We start from the raw sequence: 23440 nt of genomic DNA on the forward strand, positions 1-23440 counted from the left end.
CTGGTGTTTTATTATTTGTTTTAGAGTGTCATTTCAATGTAATGTGCTGTTCTTTGTGTCTTTGTTGTCTCTTTTTTTTCTTTGTCCCCCCAACAGCATTTTGTCCCGCACAGGGAAGAAGGAAAGCCAAGATGCCTCCAATTTGACAGTGCCCATGACCATGTGTCTTTTTCCTGTGCCATTCCCACTCACCCCATCTCTAAGACCGCAGGTCAGTTCCATCAACCCTACTGTTACTCGCTCCCTCCTTTACAGCGTCCTGCGAGATGCTCCCTCTGAACGTGGCCTGCAAAGTCGTGATGCTCACTTGTCAGACTACCCTTCTTTGGACTATCAAGGCCTCTACGTGACTTTGGTGACTCTCCTGGATCTAGTTCCTTTACTACAGCATGGCCAACACGGTGAGCCTTTTACTCAACCCTTTGTATTTTTTTTTTTTTTTTTTTTGGTGGCTGTTGGAAACTTGCTGTTATTGGACTAAATTGCTTGAAAGTTAATTATGGTGTTTGCCATCCTATGATATTTTTGTGTTGTTGTTGTTGTTTTTTTTGCTGATGTATATCCAGAGGGATGTGTTGAGGGCAATGGTCTAGAGAAAAAAAAAGAAGACTGTTAACAGACTAGACTCTGAATAGATTTCATTTTTCTTTCAACTTTACATGGAAATTCTGGTTGAAATGATAACAAGGGGGCTAAGACTTTAAAATTTTAAAACTTTCTCCTCATTGTCAGAATCAAACATTTCAGAAGAGTTATTAATCTATCGACTAAACTTGTGACTTCTGAGGGTCAATCAGAGACTTTCTCTGGGACTCGTTTTTACTCTCTTCAAACCTAGAAGGTTAGATAAGCTGAAATCTCTAAGAACTTTTGCAAATTTAATGGATCAGTAGTTGTTATAAAATGTTAGCACAGTGGTCCAGTATACAGAGATGCCATAGATGGCATTTGTTATACAGAAATAGTAGAATGGAAGCCTGAGTATTCTTTTCTTAACTTTTCCCCCTTTCTACTATGTCTTCAGTTAATTTCTTTCTCTTGTTTCCTTACCAAATTCTTCTGAAATGAAGTACAATATTAGCTTGCTTAGCTATTTCAGATTATATTTGGAAGAATGAAATTGGAAGACATACATAAAAAAGAGATTTTTTTGGGAGGGGAGCAGATCATGAGCTCTTAAAAATTTAGATATCTTAATTTTGAAGCATCTGTGCTATTAAAGTCACCTTATAAAGAAAAATTGGGATTTTGGGGAAATGGGTGGGTGGAGGGCATGATTTTGCCTTTGAGATATAGTTATACTCCTGAGAGAATGCTTATGGATGTACTTAATAAGATATGTTTCTAATTAAACTAGAAAAAAATCGATGCTTGCAAAAATTGCGAAATATTGATTGTTGAATTTGTTTTTATTGTATTTTTAATTGTGTTGCCATAGTTATAAAAATGTTGAAATTGGTAAATTTGCTCAGAGTATCATTCTGTAGCTCTCTCTCTCTCTCTCTCTCTCTCTCTCTCTCTGTCTCTCTCTCTCTCTCTTTCTCTCCTGTAGCTCTCTTAAGCCTTGGCTCCTGGGTTGGGGTCTGCTTCCAGCCCTGAACTATATAAAAGAAGGTGCCTCATTGAATGTCAGATCTCAGAGTTTGGCCTTGCGAGTTTGACAGTGCTTTTGTGGTGGCCTGTCCTAAAGTCACTATTGCCCTGTCCAGCCCTGGGATGAGCCACTGTATTTCTTCTCTATTTGTCTTTACGGCCCTGTGGTCAAAGCATTCAATTTGGCAACTCGGACCTAATATTTAATTGCAATGAATGTGTAAATTAAAATGTGAAGAATGATAGTAGTTGTTGTGAGGGTGCCTGGTGTTTTGCTATGATATCAACAGCTAATTTTTTTTTTGTGATTTTCCTCTTTATTGTTATCAGTATGCTACAATGTTCTTGTTTTGTATAAGAGAGCTATCTTTTTCCCCTATGAGATAGGGGAAAATAATCTCTCTAGATGATTCCTGGGAGATTTAAAAACACAGAATTGTGTCTTGAAGTCAGGCTTGAGGAAAAGGGTCATCTAGAGAGCTTGAACATGGCATTCTGGCTCCTGCTGGGATTCCTGGAGAAGAATCACAGAGGGGAGGGTCTATTTTAGTTGGGGAGTCATACATGGAAGTTCTCAGGACTGACTCCTGCCTCTACCTACACTCAGGAACCACTTCTGATGGGGTTTAGGGAGGTGGTATGAGGTGCTAGGAATTATACCTAGGTTGAGCTTGCAAGGCAAACGCCCTTCCCTCTGTACTATCTCTTTGGGTTTCCTAGATCTTGGTTGGATTTTTCTTTTTCTTTATTGGGAGTCTCCCAAGTGGTGTCCAAAAGATCTGGGGACCCCTCCAAGCAATTCTTGTCTAACTGGACTAATGCAAGGGCCCGAGCATGTGGTGCTGCTCAGGCCCTGTGTTGCTGAAGATGACCTGGGCCATCGTAGTGGTACTTGGTGGCCTCCAATGCCACACTCAGAAGTACTTAGAAGACCATCTGGTGCCAGGGATTGAACTGGGGCCAGCCACATGGAGGGCTTGCACCTTAACTCCTGTTTTATTTCTCCATGCCCAGAGAACTGAATTTTAACCAGCCCCTTGGATACTTTCCATACACCAGTTTGAGAACCCTGATGAACTCAAGGGAGCTGTGAGATGTCCTGGAAGGCATTAGGCTGCTTCTTTATTGCAGTTTAACTATGAACTCTTCGATGATCTTGGACAATGCCTTCCACTCTACAATACTTAATTTCCTTATTTTAAAAGCCTGCCCGGAGGGCACTCAGGCCCCTCGAAGGTCTAATGGCATGTAACTAGGTTAAAATTCAGCAGAGGCATCTTTTAGGCACAGCCTCAGTTCTTATTAAAACATTTCTGAATTCAAGCTCACTTTTTTCAGCCTGACCCAAGTTGACCATCTCCTATTTACCAGTCCCCATTGCGCCCACATCCCCTCATGGTCAGTGGGTGTGTCTGCTATTGAGATACCAGATTAGTTTTAATAACCATCAGAAGTAACATTAGGCATTTATAGCTGCTTTCAGAAGATTAACCTGCCTGAGAACTGACAAGCCTCATGTGCTTTTTTTTATAGTGGAAACAGAAAGCAGTCCATGTTGTTGTTGTTGTTGTTATTATTATTATGATGATGATGATGATGTCATTATTGACCACTTCTGTTTGGGAAAGTTCAAAAGCACCAGACTCTACATTCTGTGTCATGGGGTTCGGTCTACAAGCGTTTGAAAGCTACGCAGTTTGTGGTGTTTGAATTGTCCTCTATTTTTTACTCCCTGTGTAGGTCACAATAGTAACTATTAATGTTAAAACTTACAAGGCTAACATTTATGGAGCACACATGATGTGCTGTACTAAAGCACTTCACTTTTATCTCACTTAAACCTCCTAACTGTCCTTCTAATGAAGCGAGGTAGGTACTGTGGTGTTACCATTTCACCAGGTTGAAATGGAGTGAGTTCGATTGGGGCGACTGGAGGGGTGGGCAATGCCTTTCATGACCTCAATCAACTGATGGACATGGGCACACATGGTGTCTGCTGCATCCCTCCTTCTGCAGGAGATGCGAGGGAGTCCACTGCACAAGGCTCCAGATGTGGGAAGAAGGGGGTGTGGTGGGGGGAAGCAGAAATAGCTTTGTCACTTCCGGTGGGAAAATAACTTAACATCTCAGTTTCCTTGTGTAAAAGAGAATGCAGGTAAGACTGCTGGAGGCCTTTCAGGATTCATTCCCACAGGCCAAGTGCTTTTTTTTTATTTATGGCATCAAAGACGAGTATCACTGAAAACCAGTGGAGAGTTGAAGAACTTCTTGACTAGACATGGTTCTTGCTTCATGCAGTCACTCACCAGACATTACCGTGCAGTTTCTCTAGATGCTGAGAGCTATACTAAGCTGTCTGCTTCCGAATTCTTACTAGGAAAGGAATGAATAGTAGTTGCTTGCAGTTCAAACCCGTTGATAGAAACTTAAAATGTAAGGCCAAATACTAGAAGAGCTCATTCATTTGTGGACTATAGAGAGAAACAAAACAAGGGACTAGATCGTAGCAAATGATGAGAAACCCTTGGCCTTGGATTACAAATCCAAGATTACTAAATCAGGAGGCTGAGATGGATGGGCAGGTGTTGGGGATAGGGGAAAGGTAGATTAGAAGTAACATAAGGACTTTGTTCGAAGGATCTTAAGCATTTTAGTGAGGTGAAGTTACTGTGACTCTCCCAAACTATAAAGGTTGATACTATTAAAAACATGTTACCTACACAATGATACTGAAAAAAAATAAACTAACAAAACCCCAAAAACCTTAAAGTGTAAATTTAGGACTTACTTGTTAAGCAGCGAAACATTCCGTGACTGATTATCAATTTTGTTTTGTAGATCTTGGACAGTCGATATTTTATACAACTACGTGTTTGCTACCCTTTCTCAATGATGATATTCTGAGTACTTTGCCCTACACGATGATTTCAACGTTAGCCACTTTTCCTCCGTTTCTGCACAAGGATATAATTGAGTATCTTAGCACATCTTTTCTACCAATGGCTATATGTAAGTTTCATCTTCGCTGATGCTGGATTTTTTTTTTTTTTATGTATTATATGAAGGGGAATTGCTTTCACTGTTAACGGGCTACAGAGCTGTAAGATTATAATGGCATCCCTTGCTCCACGCCTGTGCTCATGAAGCAAATTGAATCTTCTCAGAAAGCCTATTATGGCAAAACAATGAAATGATTTATGCCTTTGCACTTTTGTACTTACATGGGTTGGTTTTACAGGAAAGAACAAACGTGTCACAGCACAGTCTGTCTTTGCTAAATGCAAGTTAGGTCTCTTTTCCCACTTTGGAAGAGAAGGTGGAGCTAAGGTGCTGCCTCAGTGATAGTGATGCTTATCGTTGTATCTGAAGACAGCAGGACATGCTGGGAAGGACCAAAGTCAGGACCCATAGCTCCTAATTCCAATTCTGCCCATAATCCTCAGAGTGAGGTTGGGCTACTTGTGAAATTGAAACCTTATTTCCAGAATGATGATAGCATCAGCCTTCCCTCACAAGGATGTTGTGATGATGAGGCGAGTTAACATTTATGAAAACATTGAAAGAAGCAAAAGCCTGCAGCTTCTGTTCTGTTATAAATAAGGGTTTGCGCTCAACCTCCCTCTTATAGATTGGATTCTTTGGGCTTTCCTGGAAGTAGAGCAATAAAAAAGGGATAGCACACTGGGAGGTGGTTTTAAGGATAAAAATTTTTTCTAATTTTTAAAAAGTTATTAATGCATAATGAATTCATCTTTGTTTCACTAGATATTCTGGAAAAAATAAGGCGGATTTAGGAATTAGATTCAAATTGTAGTGCTTCTCCCAACTAGAGGTACAATTTGAGGGAACTTACCTAACATTTCTGTTTCTTATTTGGAAATAAGTTGTTTTGGAATATTGTTCAAGTGCTGAAATATTGTCTGGTGTTCAGTTGGTCTTAGTTTACTTTTTTTCTTTTCCTATCTTTTCTGACAAGTATGAAGTGTGGATCAGTGAATGTAGTCATGTAGTTTAATCTGTACATTAGAATGCAGTAGTCCTGTTTGCTTGTTTCTTTATTCTTTTATTTTCCTGTGTATTGGTGTGTAGTACTGAGGTTTATTCCTGGCTCAGTGCTCAGGAGCCTATGTGGTATCTGAGATTGAACTCAGGCCTCCAACACTAGTCCTTTGAGCTCTCTCAAGTGTTTCATGTTTTGTTTTAACGTTTTAACTTTTAAACTCTGGCATTGGAATTAAAAAATATTTTTTTTAAGATTAGCAGGTTTAGGGCTAAAGCGATAGCTTGCTACTTGATACTGTTTCACCCTTAGCACACCCAGTGATTCCTGAGCACATGGCCAGTAGTAAGTCCCAACACTACTGGGTAATCCCCGAATCAAGATAATAAAATAATTATCGGAAGGCCGGAGAGATAGCATGGAGGTAAGGCATTTGCCTTTCACGCAGAAGGTCGGTGGTTCGAATCCCGGCATCCAATATGGTCCCCTGAGCCTGCCAGGAGCGATTTCTGAGCATAGAGCCAGGAGCAACCCCTGAGCACTGCTGGGTGTGACCCAAAAACCAAAAAATAAATAAATTAAAAAAATAAATGAAATAATTATCTAAGGGCTGGAAGGGGGAAAATAGAGGAGAAGGTTGGGATCAGAGTAGAGAATAAACCTGAATAAACACTGCATCTCTCCCTCCCCCCATGTGCCCCCATGAAACATCACTAAGTGTAGCCCTGGTAAACCCCAAAAGTACTGCTGGTTGTATATCCAATAGAAAGGAAAATGGCTGGAGAGATAGTACAGCAAGAAAGGGGCTTTTCTTGGGGCCGGGTAGGTGGCGCTGGAGGTAAGGTGTCTGCCTTGCAAGCGCTAGCCAAGGAAGGACCTCGGTCCGATCCCCCGGCGTCCCATATGGTCCCCCCAAGCCAGGGGCGATTTCTGAGCACATAGCCAGGAGTAACCCCTGAGCATCAAACGGGTGTGGCCCAAAAACAAAACAAACAAAAACAAAAACAAAAACAAAAAAAAAAGAAAGGGGCTTTTCTTGCACACATTTCAATATCTGGCACCCTATATGGTCCCCTGAGTCCTTTTCGGAGTGATCTCTGAGCACAGAGCCAAGAGTAAGCCCTAAGCATGGTTGGATGTGGTCCAAAACCCAAAGTGTGTGTGTGTGTGTGTGTGTGTGTGTGTGTGTGTGTGTGTGTGTGAATAAAAGGGAAAGAAGAGCATGGGGATGACATTTCCCCTCATATTTAATTGAATATACTATACACATTTTGTAAAAATAACTGCAGGGCTTGAGGAAAGGTATTTGACTATATCAGGCCTCTGACGTTAGTCCTGTGACATCTGGTCATTTGCTTCTTCCTCCCTTGATTATGAAATTCTACTTAATGAGAAACACAGACCCCCAAACATGTCTTGCAGTCCCCTACTTAAGAAATCCTTACTTAAGAAAGTGTGAACTTGGGGCCGGGCGGTGGCGCAAGAGGTAAGGTGCCTGCCTTGCCTGCGCTAGCCTTGGACGGACCGTGGTTCAATCCCCCGGTGTCCCATATGGTCCCCCAAGCCAGGAGCAACTTCTGAGCGCATAGCCAGGAGTAACCCCTGAGCGTCAACGGGTGTGGCCCAAAAATCAAAAAAAAAAAAAGAAAGTGTGAACTTTGGCAACCAAGGAAAGCAAAATAGCAAACTGAGCTTATGGAGTTGGGGTGAGTTTTAGTGCTGATTTTGAAGAATCTCTTGGTGACCATTAAACTTCCAATGTTATAAGCATCAGACTTGGGGTTCCTGAAATGGTAAAGGAGGGATGTGGAAAAAAGATTCAACTTCTCTGGTAATATTCAGGCTTTATAGATCTGGGTGATAGTTTCTGTCTCACTCTTCTCTTTAATCTGACCATTGGCTTTGTGCTGTCATTTTATCATTCTGGTTTTCTCTTTGGATCCCTTAGTTCTGTTCTCCCTTGCTGGTCACCATTCTTGGGAATCAGCTCTGTGCGCCATTTTTTGGGGGTTGTTTGATTTGGGTCCACATCATGCTATACTTAGGGCTTGCTTATGTCTAGTTCTGAGACCACTCTGACAGTGCTCAGGGATGTGAGGATCGAACCTGGATTGGCCGCATACAAGACAAGTGTCTTGCCTAACGTACTATTACTTTGGCCCCATATGGCATCTTTCAGGTTTAGAAAACTTGAAAGTGATCGTACTAACCTTTCAGGCCAAATTCAAAGAAGTGCTCTACGTATTTCTCTTGTCTTTGTTCCTTCACAAGGTAAGACAGAGAGCACAGACTCACTGACAGGATTTGGCTTCCAGAATCCTCATGTTCAGATGAACTGGCTGGAGAATGAATCTTCATTGCTTATACCCATGATGTTTCTATTTGTGGCAGTTGTTTTAGCGTCTTGAATTTCTAACCCAGATAAGAGTGGAGTGTTTCACTCCTTCCAGAACATTTTTATTTCAGGACTCAGAAGAGGAGGAGGTTGCATTTTTTTTTTTTTTAGAGAACTGATCAAGTCTTTAAGGCTTTTCTAGCTTAGTATAACGTTGCTCTCAAGGTTAAGTGGAAGACACGGGTGGTTTTTCAGGTGTTAACTGATGGCATCATTAAGGATCTGGAAGATGCCATTCTGAGCTCCCAAGTGGATCTAATGAGGTGTTGCAGTCCCTTCCTGCTAAGATCCATTTATCATTTCAGTTAGGTCCCTTGTTAAAAAAAATGTCATTCATTAAAAAAATATTCGAGGTAACTATGGCTTATAGTATCTAGGTTTCAGATGCACAAAACACCTGTAATCTCATAGCTTCTGTCATGTCACTTTTGTCACAAATAGTTACTGTGCTTTTCTTTTCTTTTTTTTTTTTTTTTGGCCACACCCAGCAGCGCACAGAGGTTACTCCTGGCTTTATGCTCAAAAATTGCTCTTGGCAGGCCTGGGGACTATATGGGATGCTGGGGATCGAACCCGCATCCATCCTGGGTCAGTCAAGTGCAAAGCAAATGCCCTATCACTGTGCTACCACCACTCCGCCCAAGTGTTTTTCTTTTTTAAACTATTCCTATTGAGCTAGAGATATAGTACAAGGATTAAGAAAGCTAGGACATTGCCTCACATGCCGCTGACCTTGGTTCGATTTCTGCAAAATATATGGTCTCCTGAGCACTGCTCAGGGTTCACGCTTGAGCACAGAGCCAGGAATAGCCCCTGAACAATATGGGTGTGACTCCCTCAATAATTAATTAGACTAGTAATTAACCAATCAAGTAACCCTCTTTGCAAGGATACAGAAGAATCAACTTCAATTTAGTAGGCAAATTTCTTTTGAGATAGACTTTTCAACTCCTTTAAGAAAGATACATTTCTTTAGTTTTCTTTTTAATTTCAAATATGTGCAGTAGGCTTTGTTTATTGAAAACATATTAAAGAAGTTACTAAGAATTGAAAAAGTCATTTGCATTTCACCATGGAAACCTCCTTCCAATAAAGGAGTTGTGATTTCTGGACCAAATTGAGATCTGGATGTTAGGAAGATGCTACTTTGGTGGAGAAGAGAAAAAGGTGATCCCAATTTTAATTGATTAAAATAAAAAGCTGATTTCAAATTCACAGTAACATTGCTGCAATTATAAGGATGCTAGGGAAATTAAATAACTAAGAGTCTTGTAGCGCATGCCTTTCAAATGGACTCTTATCCCCTCTAGTTTCTCTTTCAACTTAAATTTCCTGAAAAAGCTATTTACCCTCCTAACAAATATTCTAACACTGATTTAAAAACAAGTGTATGGACTGAAGAGAGTGTAGGGTGAAGGCATTTGTCTTGCATGTAGCTGATTTGGAGCACAGAGCCTGGACTAGTTCCTGAGAATTGCGGGATGTGACCCATCCTCTAAAAACAGAAACAAATCCAAACCCAAATGTCTTACTTAATTGAATATCTATTTCTATGTCATTGATGTGGGATTGATCATTTTTGTTTCCTTTTACTAAAAAGGATGTATGTTGTGTGATTAGAGTTTTCCAGAGATTAAGAAATACATTAAAAAGACAATAAATTGCAGGAATTGATGATATATAATTTATTGTCTTTATATATATATATATATATATATATATATATATATATATATATATATATTGTGGTTTTTGGGTCACACCCAGCAGCGCTCAGGGATTCCTCTTGGCTCTAAGCTCAGAAATCGCCCCTGGGAGGCATGGAGGGGGGATCATATGGAATGCCGAGATTCAAACCAACATCCTTCTGCATGCAAGGCAAATGCCTTACCTCCATGCTATCTCTCCGGCCCCAATATTTTCCTTTTTTTTAATTTAAAATGTTTTAATTGTTTTTTTGTAGAGGAGCTCACTCTTCACACTATTGCAGAGGCTATGAAGTGCCAGGTATCAAGCCCGGGGCCTCACACATAGGGGCATGTGCCCTGCCACTTGACTATATTCCCAGCTCTAGCCAGTCAGTCAGTATTTGTAGAAGGTGGACTTTCCTCTGCGTGAGGAACTGTTTGTTGGATACTGGGGAATGTTTTGGAACAGGAATGCAGAAAACTAAATTTCTGTCCTTTATTGGCAACTGTCCTAACCTCATCCAACTTGTATTTCCTTAGTTGTATATTGTGAATGATCTTATCTTCCCATCCCGTCAACAAAGCATGTTTGTTGTGAAATCAAAACAAATATGCAGGAATGATCTTTGAGTTTTGTATAATGTTAATTTGATTGTGAAACAGAACCAAACACATAGTCAAATGAATAACACGTCTAGTTTCATGGAACTGATTTTGGTACTCTGTTCCCATTCCCACGGTTTTTTTACTCCCGTTATTTTTTCCTATGTTATTCCCATGTCAAATTTTATCATCTTAACTATTGCCTGCAATAAGGCCACATGCACTAGGTCTTGGGATTTTTCCTCCCCTAGAGGGTTTATTATAGAACATCAGTAATTGTTCTACTAGGATTTGATCTCTGGAAACCCAACTCTGCTCTACAGTGGTATTGAACAATCTTTACTTGGGGGGGGGGGATATTTGAGATACATCTGGCAGCACTCAAGACTTACTCCTGGTTACATGCTCAGTGATCACTCTTAGTAGGGTTTAAGGGACCATAGGTGGTGCCAGGGATTGAGTGGCCATGTGCAAGGCAAGAACCTTACTCCTTGTATTTGCTCTCTGGCCTCTCTGTGACTTTATTTGATTCTTTCCAATCTGCATATATTTAGTGCAGATAAATATGAGAGTTGGGGTGTGGTAGTCTCCCCTATTGTTGAGCTAGTGCATCCTGCTGAAAGAAGCACAGGGAACTTCCCATTTAAACTGTCACTCAGAAGCACGATGACCTCTACATGAGCAGTCAAGTGGCTCATCGTGATCATGATCTGGCCAGCACAGGAAGCAGTTCTGTTGCCTGGTCAGGAGCAGGAAATACTTCTGGCAAAATTGGCTCCAGGAGGCTTTATTCACCGTACCCTTTAGTCCATTATCAGCCTTAGTTCTGAAAAACGATCGGAGACCCGAAGGACTTCTTCAAATATATCCCAACACAGATCCCTTCTTCCCCCCTATCTCTCATGGGGACCCATAGGCAGCTTTTGCATGGGCTGCCTCTCATTTCTCTCAGTGCTCCCATAGTCTATCCCTTCACTCAAACCCAGAGTCACCTCTGAACATGTTCGTCAGGTCATCTTATTGTCTTTAGAACAGTCTGGTGACTTTCCATTGATCCCTCCATCATGTCTTGACCAACCTGCTTCCTGCTTCACCAAGTGTCTCTGGCACTTTCTCCACTCTTTTGCAGGGTGCTGTTTCCCCCATCTCAGATTACAGAGTGCCCCAATCCCAGGCCTTCTCAGTGTCATCAAACCTTCCCCTGCCCTCACAGTCATAGGATTTGCTTGAGTCTTGTATCACCCCTGTGAGCATGGCCTTCTTGACCTTCTCTCTAGATGAAATCAGCCTTCCATCACTTTCTCTCTCAACCCTTGCTGGGTTCTAAACAGCTACACAGAATTTGTTGGCCCATTCCTCTGGCAACAGGCCTTTCATACTTCTCAGCACTGCCCAAGCCAGCTACCTTTAACCAGGGGTGGTCAGGAAGCACATAGAATGGGTCTAGTGAGGCCATGAGCTGTATTTTAGGGTAACTCCATTAGCTGCAATTGCCTCATTTGGCTACTGGCTCTGGTAATGAATGGCACTGCTTAGCATTTAAGCTGTATCAAGACAAAGACTTGCCTATTGTGTTGACAGGATTTCTAGAGCCAAGAGCAGTGACTGTCAGAAGAGAAGGTGCTGAAATCAAGATTCTTATTGAGTGAATATGAGACCCGATTCTTTGCCACAAAGATTGCTCACTTTGTAGTGCCCATAATAAGACCAATGCTCTCCTAAAAACCATTGGGTTTCTCTCTGATCCAATGTTTTTTTTCCCCCAGACCTTATTTTTGATGAGACACATGGGCGTTCTGTACAAGAATTATGGAACAAGGAGCAGATGAACGAATTATTATTGTTCAGAGAAGGAGCAGAGAAGGGAGGGAAGTCCTGGTGGAATTGGGCAGGCCAGAACATAGGACTTAAAGATGTGTTTCCTGAACACACGATTACATGTAAAACATTCTTGTGTCTGCTCACTCCTTCCTTCCTTCCATGGTGTGTAGTTTTGGCTTCATACACCCTCCTGGGGCCAGGCAGCACATCTGTTTACATCAGGCCTTTTTAACAAGATTCAATCAGTGACGTGTGCCTGGGCATGTTTATTAAATTAGAATTGTGGGGATTTTATTCAGTCTGTTAGACGCTAAGAAATTGCAAGGCGCTGTCTGTTTAGGGAAGAATTGGAGCTAATTTCCTGGGGCTTGATCCGGGGGATTGCTTTTGGCTTGTAGCTTGCATCCCTGAGGGAACCCATGGGCTTGTGGAGCAGGAGGGATTTAAATGATCATGGAGCCACTTGGGCTTTTCTCTAAAGAGACCTTCCCCAAATCACCTGAGAGGTTCGGGTGTCTCTTTCTAAAAGCCTCCAGGCACTGGGATTCTCAGATCTTTCAATGCTAGATTTTATGTCCTAGATGCTTATTGTTAAAGACTTTGTTCATATAAAGACTTTATATAAATAAAAGAAAGGTAGAAAGACTTGTCTCCAAAGGAATGGCCAAATATATACATGTCTATGAAATAATTTTCCTTGATTTTGTTAGAGACATATCTTTCATTTCTTTCCTTCTATGATAAAATGGTATAAAGGAAGGGTCGGCATGGGAATGTGGCACAGTGGTAGAGTCATGCTTTCTTTTTCCTGTTTCTTCCTGTTTTGGGTGGCCATATTTGGTGGTCTTCATAGCTCTGTACTCAGTGATCATTCCTGGTGGAGATTGGGGGTGCATAGGCAGTACCAAAGAAAGAACCTGGGTTAGTCTCAAGTGGTTTATTTGCTGGACTACTGTTCCAGCCCCAGTGCTTTGGGTTCTACCTTGGTTGTTTTGTTGTTTGTTTGCTTTTGGTTTTTGGGTCACACCCATGATATCAGGGTTACTCCTGGCTTTGCACCTGACTTGGGGGAACCCAGGTCTGTCCTGAGCAGCTGTGTGCAAGGCAAATATTCTATCACTGTGCTATCACTCTGGCCCCTGGGTTCTATCTTTGGGATTAGAAATCACCTTCATCTCCTAAAGTAAAATTAAACCCAAACTCAAAGGGTCTCAGGGAACAGCCTCCCACCTAGGGGATCTTTTTCTTGCTTTTCCTTTTTGGGTTCTCCTAGGACTGAGCAGAGGTCCTTCCCGCACCAGAATTTCTCTGGTACTTGTTCTAAGTATGGTTGTCCTGCTTCCAAACTGACTAGCTGGGCCTCCTAGAAAAACTCCCAAAGCTGAATTTTCACAAACTCTCCAGACTAAATTTGACAGTAACTATGTCTTGTTCTTTAGGAGTTGACATAAGATCTTTGTTCTTGATTTATCAATGTTTTCTAAGGGTAAACTGGCTTCCATGTCTTTGTTTCTTCATTATACATAGATTGAATAGTCAAACGAATGTAGCCACCCAAAACAAATACTCTGGTTTGGTGGGTGAGTAGAAGCCCAGCCTTAAGGGATTCATAGGAGAAAATAAGGTGAACAGAGCTTCAAAATCTGTTTGTTTAGGTAAAGGAAACCATCTACTATATAAGAAAAGGTCACTAAATCCTTTATATAAAAATAAATCAGGTTAAAATTTGTCTTCTGTTATATGAAAAATATTTTGCAATATGTTAGTAATTTTGTTATAATATTTGTGCATTATAAGGGGAGGCTAGAATGATGGTACAGTGGGTTGGGCACTTGCCTTGGATGTGGCTGACCTGGGTTTGTTCCCTGTCATCCTATATGACCCCTGGGTATTGCCAGGAGTGATTCCTGAGTGCAGAGCTGGGAATAACCCCCGAGTATTGCCAGGTAAATAAAACAAAACATAACAAAATAAAATAGGAGTTTGGGTACCAGGACCTTTTATTGCCTGCAGAACTTGGTCAGGTGGTGCCTGGTGACCACCAGGGCCACACTCAAAGATGCTTGGCTGCCAGGACTATATTCTTGTTGGTGACAGGAGGGACAAAAACACGTAGTTTTGGGGTTCCAACTCAGGGTCTCAAGCATTCTAGGCATATGTTCTACCACTTCAAACTCTCCCTAGCCCCATCGACTATTTTCTTTTCACTCATTGTATTTTTTTGTAGGTGAGATAACATGCTCACATATTGTCCTTGAATATAACATTGAAAAATCAAGCTAATTTTAAGGTCCTTTGACTTTTTTGTGTGTTGTTGTCTACATTCATAAGCTTTTCTACGAGGTATCAGAACTTGAGATGTGACTTTTGGAGGGACTCTCATCACTGTTTACTGTTCCCTTCATTTCTTATTGGCAGGATTTCATATAAGTTCAAATCTTAACAGAGGTTTCTTCCACTTATGCAATTAGACCTAAGAAAAAAAGAATTCATGTTTTAGAAAGTTCTCCAAATGTCTCTCCTATTATATTTCTCCTATTATAGTTCCTCTTTCAATTGCTATGTTTAGAATAATAAACATACATTACTCCCAATGATTTCCCTCAAGACTATTTTAGGAATCATGGAGATAACACAGTGGATTGGGACATGGCTGACCCAGGTTTGTTCCCTAGCACCCCAGATGGTTTTCCTAGCCCACTAGGGTGATTTCTGAACACAGAACAAGGAGTAAGCCCTGAGCACCACTGGATATAGCCCTACCCCAAACAAAATAAAACAAAACCCAAAACAACAATGACTAGTCTTGAATGTGTACAGAGGTTACTTGATACATATCAATAAAAGGAGAGAGGAAGAAGTTGAATATAGTGTTGGATGAAATCGTCAATAAGCCACTTAAAGATATCCCAGAAGTCATCATATAAGTGATTATCACAAGGAGAGCATGATTTTGCAACGATTAGATGAAGTTGGAAGAAACCAGCTTGCTCTGATTAAACACTTCTGGCATATGCTAAAAGGTTCCGAGATGGCATCTTTCACAGTTTCCAAAGTTGCGATAGTTCTAATGGCTCCAGTGAAGACGAAGATGGTAAACTCTGGAAACAAATCAACGGTTCTTCTTGGGGGTGAAGATCCCAAGGTTGAGGTTACTTGTATGGATTTTAAAATTGTTTGTGTGCTTTAAAAAGAATATTGAATTGATGGCTGTGCTTATGATACATGATTTGAAACATGTCTGTGTAACAGAATCAATAAGGTACCTATTCTAAGTAGACTTAGCATGTCATCTGCATCTCTAAACATTGATATGTTCGAATGGGGTCAGTGATCTTTGATTTGTATTATCTTATTTATTTATTTATTTATTTATTTATTTATTTATTTATTGGTTTTTGGACCACACCCAATGACGTTCAGGGGTTACTCCTGGCTATGCGCTCAGAAATTGCTCCTGGCTCGGGGGACCATATGGGACACCGGGGATCAAATCTAGGTCCATCCTGAGTCAGCTGCATGCAAGGCAAATGCCCTACTGCTGTGCTGTTGCTCTGGCTCCTGATTTTTACCTTCTTAGAAGAATGCATTAAAGCATGTCTTTAGATTTGGGCACATGGAGAAACCCATGTTTTCTTTCTTTCCCACCTTACTAGAAGCATTCTGGGAACAAGAAGCAGTCTCAGTACAACTCTTGATAAAAGCATGCCCCTTCCTTCAGACATCGTTCAGCTTCATGTTGCTTTTTACTGCTGTGGCCCATTGACTGCAACTGGAGCACTTAGAAGCTAGGAGGGATTTTATTTTATTTTACTTTTTGGTGCAAACTGCTATTGATTTTGGTTGGAACATATTATTGGGATAAAGAGTGTGCTACCAAGAAGTACTCAGGAGATCCCAGGAGCCATTCCTGGTGTTACTTAAACAAATCTGCTAATTGGGCCAGACAGGTCAATACTTTAGCCTGGTGCTGGGGAGGGTTGGTGTGGGGGGCCAGGACTCAGGGAGATTTGCTAGGGATTGAGTTTGGGGCCTCTGCATATTCAGCATATGTTCAAGCACTTGAAACTCTCTCCCTGGATCCAGGTTGAAACTTACAAAATTATTTGAACTCTCCTAAGTAGTCTGAAATGAGTGTGTCCCTGCATATACTACATAGATTGAGGAATGCATATCTGTCTTTCTATCTATTATCTATCTATCTATCTATCTATCTATCTATCTATCTATCTATCTATCTATCTATCTATCTATCATCTATCTATCTATCTATCATCTATCTATCTATCTATCGAGAGGGATTATGTCTAATGAAGACTCTTTGGTTTCAGTGGGATCCTCCAGGAGAGAAGGGGTTCCAGCCCATGTCAATTTGTCTGCGTCATCCATGCTAATGATTGCAATGCAGTACACATCTAACCCAGGTAAGTATGTGTCTTGATTTGTTCCAAAACCAACATTGAAACAAGATATCAAAGTCAAATTAGCAGGATAGAAATACTCATGTTGTGAAGAATGTGTTGCTTAGGGGCCGGAGAGATAGCATGAAGGTGGGCGTTTGCCTTTCATGCAGAAAGTCATTGGTTCAAACCCTGGCATCCCATATGGTCCCCCGTGCCTGCTAGGAGCGATTTCTGAGCATGGAGCCAGGAGTAACTCCTGAGCGCTGCTGGGTGTGACCCAAAAACCAAAAAAAAAAAAAAAAAAAGAAGAATGTGTTGCTCATAGTGGCTATTGTGATGGCTACTAAGATTTTTAGAATGTCTGAGGAGATAGTATTAGAATATTGACTTGAAAGTATTAATACTTTAAAATTAAAATAGATCAGTTAGAAATAGAAAAGCTGCCTGTGTTTTTTGTCAACTTGCTGCTGTAGAGGCATATAGAAGTATCTTTAATCATAGTCAATCTTTTACCACATTTCTGTTTTCATATCAAAGAGAGGATTGAGCTTAAAGGGCTTGATTGGATTTCAGTGTTCCCACTAATGCCATGGGAAATGACAGTAGCTTTCAACTGAGCATTACCGCAATATTTGCATGTAGTTGGACAAATGGAAAGTAATATTTCATTTTTTTTTCCATTTATGTCTCTTTGAATAACAGTGAGATTGCATTTTATGTGGTTCTTCGCAGACAGACTTTGGAGAGTCAACTTTAAAAGGGGGGCCAAATGCTGGAATCACATGTTAAACTATACGCTCAGGTTTTATTTTCATTGGAGATTGGCTTGAAAGTGGATGAATTTGGTGGTACTTTTTTCATTCTTTTACTTATTTGCTAGGTCAATAAATAAATAAGCACTTTTTTTTCACTCAGGAGTAGGAATTAAGAAACTTTTTCATTCAAGGTCTGAATGCTTTTTTGTCTGGGTATCATCCTTGATCTGTGAAATTCTTATGATTTTTTTTTTATGAGTTTGAAGTGTATATAGTTCAGGATGTTGCATCTCTTTATGTCTGGCCTAAAGACTCCCAGGGATTATTGAAGTACCCATTAAATCATGTGCTCGGGGATCACATATTTGTTGGCTCATCTCTGAGTATGCATTCACTCTGGTTATTATTATTTTTTTTTTTTTTTTGGTTTTTGGGCCACACCCGTTTGACGCTCAGGGGTTACTCCTGGCTATGCGCTCAGAAATCGCCCCTGGCTTAGGGGGGACCATATGGGACGCCGGGGGATCGAACCGCGGTCCGTCCTATGCTAGCGCTTGCAAGGCAGACACCTTACCTCCAGCGCCACCTACCCGGCCCCTGGTTATTATTTTTTTGTTTTGTTTTGTTTTGGTGCCACACCTGGTAGTGCCCAGGTGTTATTCCTGGCTCTGCATTCAGGAATTCTTCCTATCGGGTTCGAGTGATACAGGACGCTGGAGACTGAACCCGGGTTGGCTGTGTGCAAGGCAAATGTCCTACCCATTGTAATATCGCTCCTGCCTCTACTTAGGTTATTTGGCCTAGTTTTCTCATCTATAAAATGGGAATTATATGTTTCTGCAAAAACTTAAAATTTTGTTTTGAACTTTTAATGAGTCTGTATAAAGTTTAGCAGCAATAGCAGTGACAGGTGAATTGTCTGTGCACGATCTATAATGGTAGGATTGGTGCTATTTATCCTTATTACCAGAAACCACTGTGATCAGAGTTCCTTCGGTTATTTCCAAATTCTTATTTTTGTCTCTGTTCATGGGGGAATGTTTTTCGTTATTTATTCTATTACTAACAGTTACATCTGGGACCCCAGACTTCCTCTTCTCTTGTTTGGGATTCTAAATAGCAAAGCTGTCAGGATTGCCTGAGCACATATGAGGTAAAGGAGTTTGAGTTCAGCTGCTTCTTGCTTGTTAGTCCACTTGCTTTGAGTTGCTGAGCTGACTTTCGAGCTCCCCAAACTATTCTCTTTAATGGCAGATTGTCAAGAAGCAAGGCCCTTGGGGCTGTGGGGACTGAATGGTAGACCTTCATTCTTGGGAGAGACTGCAAGTATCCTGCAGGGGATTAGGAACAGTCATTCTTAAAGTCACAGATACTGCATGATTCCTTGTGTATGTGGGACTTTCTTGGCACCATGGAGACCACCCAGGAAAGTCAATTATGGTGCTTTTCTATAGAGCTCATGTTGGCAAGATGGGGCTCATGCACATATTTCATTGACTTACAATGGAGGAGGTGAAAAGTACTCCATAAATACTGACTGTCAGCTCATTTGTGGAAGAAGAGTGGGTTGAAGTGATCAGGAAAAGCTGCATGTCACTCAGACTGAGTGAGGCATAGATTCTTTTGACTGATAGTGGAAATGGGGCATTTGAGAGGGAGAGTGGTTTACATGGAGGGACTCTCTAGGGATATTCAGGGAGTTGCCATCACGCTCCTTGGAATAAGGTCAGTAGCAGACACATGATGACTAGTAGACACTGGGAAAAAGAAAGTTGACAGTAATGGTTCGACCACAAAATCCCAATTTTAGAGGATATACTCAGTAGTCAGCCCCTGAGTTTCCATCATGTACCAGGCATGAGGGAGACTGTGATGAATCAAACAGAGCAGACTTTTGACCTTGACTTGCAAAGCTTATGCTATTGAGGAAGAATAAGGCATTTATCAAATAATTATGAGAGCAAACATAGAGGTTCAACTTGACAACTGCTTCCAATCATGGAAGGCCATACTTCATGGAGATGCTATAATGGGGAGAGGGTGTCTTCTTTTATTGAAGAGGATAGAGAGGACTACTCCAGGAAGGTAATAGTCGGTCTGATATCTGAAGAATGAGTGAATAACATTGATAAATGCTGAGATGGGGTGGGGACTTCTGGGTAGAGGAATTTTATGTTTTTGGAGGGAGCCTGGCCAGGAGGAAAATAGGAAGTACCAGAGCTGAACTCAAAGTAGGGGTGAGATGGCCAGAATGTACGAGAAGTTGTGTCTTTGTGTGTGGGGTTCCAGTTTATCCCATATCCCATTGGATGGCATAAAAAGATTATGAGTGGGTTAAGGGGAAAATAATCAGAAAGAGACAATGTGAATATAGACCAACCTGGATTTGTGAATAGAGTCACTTAAGATTGAGGAATGATCAAGGAACAAACATTGATGGCACTTGGTGACAAAGGTTTGGTAATTGGCCACATGATCTTTCTTTTTTTTTCTTTTTTTACAATACCAGGGCATTACTCAGGAATTACTCTTTACTCCTGGCTCTACATTAAGAAATTATTACTGGTAGTGCTTGGGGGATCATATGGGATGCGAGGGATAGAATCTATGTGTAAGAAAAGTGCCCTACTGCTGTACCATCACTTTAGCTCTGCATGTTGATTCTTTTCACAAAGAGACCTCGAGAAAAGATTCAGCTATTCTGGAAAGGTTGTAAGATTTACCTTGGACTTAAGGTATTCACGGTGTCTTGGAGACATTGAACTGGAAATGGCATATCTCAAACCAGTGTGCAGTTTTATCTCAGACTTGGAAACCGCACACAGATTATGACCCTCAGTCATAATTTATATGTCCCAAATGTAGAGAGGCACAAAAGCTATACATATTAAGAAGTTATGGGGCCAGAGAGATAGCATAGAGGTAAGTCGTTTGTCTTGCATACAGAAGGACGGTGGTTTGAATCCCGGCATCCCATATGATCCCTTGAGCCTGCCAGGAGCGATTTCTGAGCATAGAGTCAAGAATAATCCCTGAGCGCTGCCTGATGTGGCCCAAAACCAAAAAACAACAACAGAAAAAGAAGTTTATATTATGAACATGAGCTCAGAAGAGAGATCTGCACTTGGAGACTCTGGATTCACATCCACTGACCACACAAAGATGAACTTGCCAGACAGGGATGGGTTCTGCTCAAAGGTGCTTGGCTCATTGACAGAGGCTCCAAAGACAAGGGCATTTTGTTTACTTGGTAGGAAATAGATGGGCACTGGGGTGTGAGGTGGCATGTCTCTACTTGTTGTGAACATCTCCAGTGTTCTATAACCTTGGCATATAATTTTTTTTTTTTTTGATTTTGGGCCATACCCAGTGATGCTCAGGGATTACTTCTGGCTATGTGCTCAGAAATAGCTCCTTGCTTGGGGGAATATATGGGATGCCAGGGACTGAACCTAGGTCCATCCTAAGTCCGAGCATGCAAGGCAAATGCCTATCATGGTGCTATCACTTCGGCCCCTGGCATATGTTCTACTGCACAGTACCTCCCCAAATTGGATAATGAGAGATGAGAAGCCCTGCTTTCCTGAAATTGGTTTATCACAGGTTTAAAATATTTTGGGAGGTCAGGTTAGACTCCACATCTCTCTGTCTATATATAGAGTTCACCAAATCCACTGGTTTCCCTCTGCTGCTCCCTAGTTACCACCATCACTTTTCTTTCCTCTTTGATCAAAAAGGAAAACTAACCCAGAGCTCCTTATCAGATTGTCTTTCAGTTCATACTTTTCAGAATGAAGTCACTTTTTATACAATGTATTGGGAAATGCTGAAGAAAAAAAAAATCTTAATTGGAGTCTGTAGACTGGAAGATGAATGAGGAAGGAACAGTGACTAGTCGGTACTGAGTAGCAATAACAGGATTGGCTACAGTGTAGCCAAAGGGAGCCAGGATTTCTACAGAACATTGGTCAGCCATGTTGGATTCTGCTGTGGGTATGTGTGTGTGAGGGTCAGACTGTGGAGGGTCTACCGAGCTGAAGGACAGGGAGATCCTTAGGACCGGATGAGACCAGCTGAGTGTTGCTGGCTGTGCGGCCAACAGTTAGATTGGGAAAGGCACAAAAGTGCAAGGATGTTTTCCCAAGCAGATCAGAATAATTCAGAAAAGCCTATTTAATGTTTATGTAGCTTTGAAGAATTTCTCTGTGAGATAGAACAGGTGTCAGATGAGAAAAGATGCTTCTTCTCACCTCTCAGACTGTTCATTGCTCTCTCACTCTTTAACCTTGTGCAGGAGCCTCAGTTTCCCAACTGCAGCTTGGATGAGGTGAGAAAATTGGGGTTAAAAATACATGCACACTAGGGACAGAGCAATAGCACAGCAGGTAGGGTGTTTGCCTTGCATGCACTAAACCTGGGTTTAATCCTTAGCATTCCATATGATCCTTTGAGCCAGAAGTAATTTCTAAGTGCAGAGCCAGAACTAACCCCTGAACACCTCTGGGTATAGGCCAAAAACCAAAACTAACAAACAAACAGACAAAACAAACTATAAGCACAATTCTGAGCTCAGTTAGCATGAGGAGTTTTTATGAAACTTGTAGATCAAATTCTGTAGATTTCTCTTCAGGTGGGATTCTTTATTATACTGATACATGACTGAGCTTTCATAACTTCTGTTATGTAAGTTGTATTACAGAGGATTTATTTCACATTTATTTTTGGTTAATAAGGTGCATTAAGTATAGCTTAAGGATCTTGAATGGTAAGAGGTGTAGTGTTGGTATTATGTGTACAGAAAATCCTCAGCAGTACTGGAAACCACTGAACCTCAATCTATGAAAATAGTTTTAAGAAAAGGATCTTGGAATGAAGCTTAATAAAGTAAAAAACATTCAAATTTTAAAATTTGTAAACATTGTGATTTTTCAAAGTTACAAATATGTGACAATGGCTAATTTTGAATTGAATGCTTAGTGTGAAGAAATCACTTCACTTTCACCTATTTATTTATTACATTTCAAAAGATGTTTTGTTAGGTATTTGTAGCTCATGTTTAAATTGCCTTTTCTTCCTTGCAGTGTATCACTGTCAATTATTGGAATGCCTCATGAAATATAAACAAGAAGTGTGGAAAGTAAGTTGGGAACCACTTTGAACTCACTGATTTAAACTTTATATAAAATTTGTTTGCTTATTAAAACTTTATTTAGGTCACATTTGTTGATACCTTCTTATTTTGGCACAATAGAACCAATTATTCTTTCCTTGTTGGTTAATTATTTATCAGTGAGCACAAAAATATTACCCGAAGAACATAGTGACTTGACAGAAAAAGTAACTGGAAGGATCTAACTCAGGATTCAGCAGAGCTATATTCCTTGACAGTATTATTCAATCTGAAAGGTTTCCCCAGAGCCTGTCCCCCTTCTAACTGGAGATGTGAGTTGTTCAGAAAGGTGTCCTAGAAAACTGTTTTTAAACGGCTGCCTTTGACAACTTGGCTTATGCAATTCTAAATGTTTTCTTTACATTACTCTGAGTAGAGAAGAATTTGATAAAAGGTGATGATGCTCTTTGGAACTCTACCCAGACCAATATTTACAAGACCAATAAATATAGAAATGGAATAATGCTTTAAAACGATCTGATGTGAGAAACACTTCTGGAGGATGAAATTGTAGGGAAATGAACCACCACTGTCTTCTTTCCTTAGATATTTTATTGCCTTCTTCATGGGAGTGTGTTTGTGTGTGCCTTGCTTGTTACTTGATGGTGTTAAATGAGAACTTGCTCCTGTCTCCTGTAGGATCTTTTGTATGTCATAGCCTATGGGCCCTCACAAGTGAAGCCTCCGGCTGTGCAGATGCTGTTCCATTACTGGCCCAATTTAAAGCCTCCTGGGGCCATAAGTGAATACAGGGGATTGCAGTACACAGGTAAGGAGAGGAATAACCCTCTTTCTTGGGTGCCAACTTAGCCATGTGTGTATTTTATTCATCTTGCCAGATTATATTTATTCTGCCTTGAAGCATTAATCATAAATCTCTTTTGTAAGTAGGTGGTATAAAAATAAATTAATTGTAATGCATTTCCAAAGCAAATATTACACCATAGCAAATGGCCTAAGTCTCAATTCCCTGGGCTATGAAGGCCTGGTCTATAGTCTAAACTCTTGCTAA

At 40.8% G+C, this 23440-nt stretch overlaps 1 protein-coding gene across 1 annotated transcript in view; it reads left to right on the top strand.

Annotated features, from left to right (window-relative positions):
* The window catches only part of UNC79 (unc-79 homolog, NALCN channel complex subunit), a 307457-nt gene that overhangs the window by 51173 nt on the left and 232844 nt on the right, over window positions 1-23440 (top strand). The window contains exons 3-7 of the mRNA XM_049769769.1: window positions 256-401; window positions 4432-4602; window positions 16432-16524; window positions 22340-22395; window positions 23068-23197. Of these exons, the coding sequence (XP_049625726.1) occupies window positions 256-401; window positions 4432-4602; window positions 16432-16524; window positions 22340-22395; window positions 23068-23197 (596 nt within the window). The remainder of the gene's footprint in view (window positions 1-255; window positions 402-4431; window positions 4603-16431; window positions 16525-22339; window positions 22396-23067; window positions 23198-23440) is intronic.

Source organism: Suncus etruscus, chromosome 3, assembly GCF_024139225.1.
Source record: "Suncus etruscus isolate mSunEtr1 chromosome 3, mSunEtr1.pri.cur, whole genome shotgun sequence".
Lineage (NCBI taxonomy): Eukaryota > Metazoa > Chordata > Mammalia > Eulipotyphla > Soricidae > Suncus > Suncus etruscus.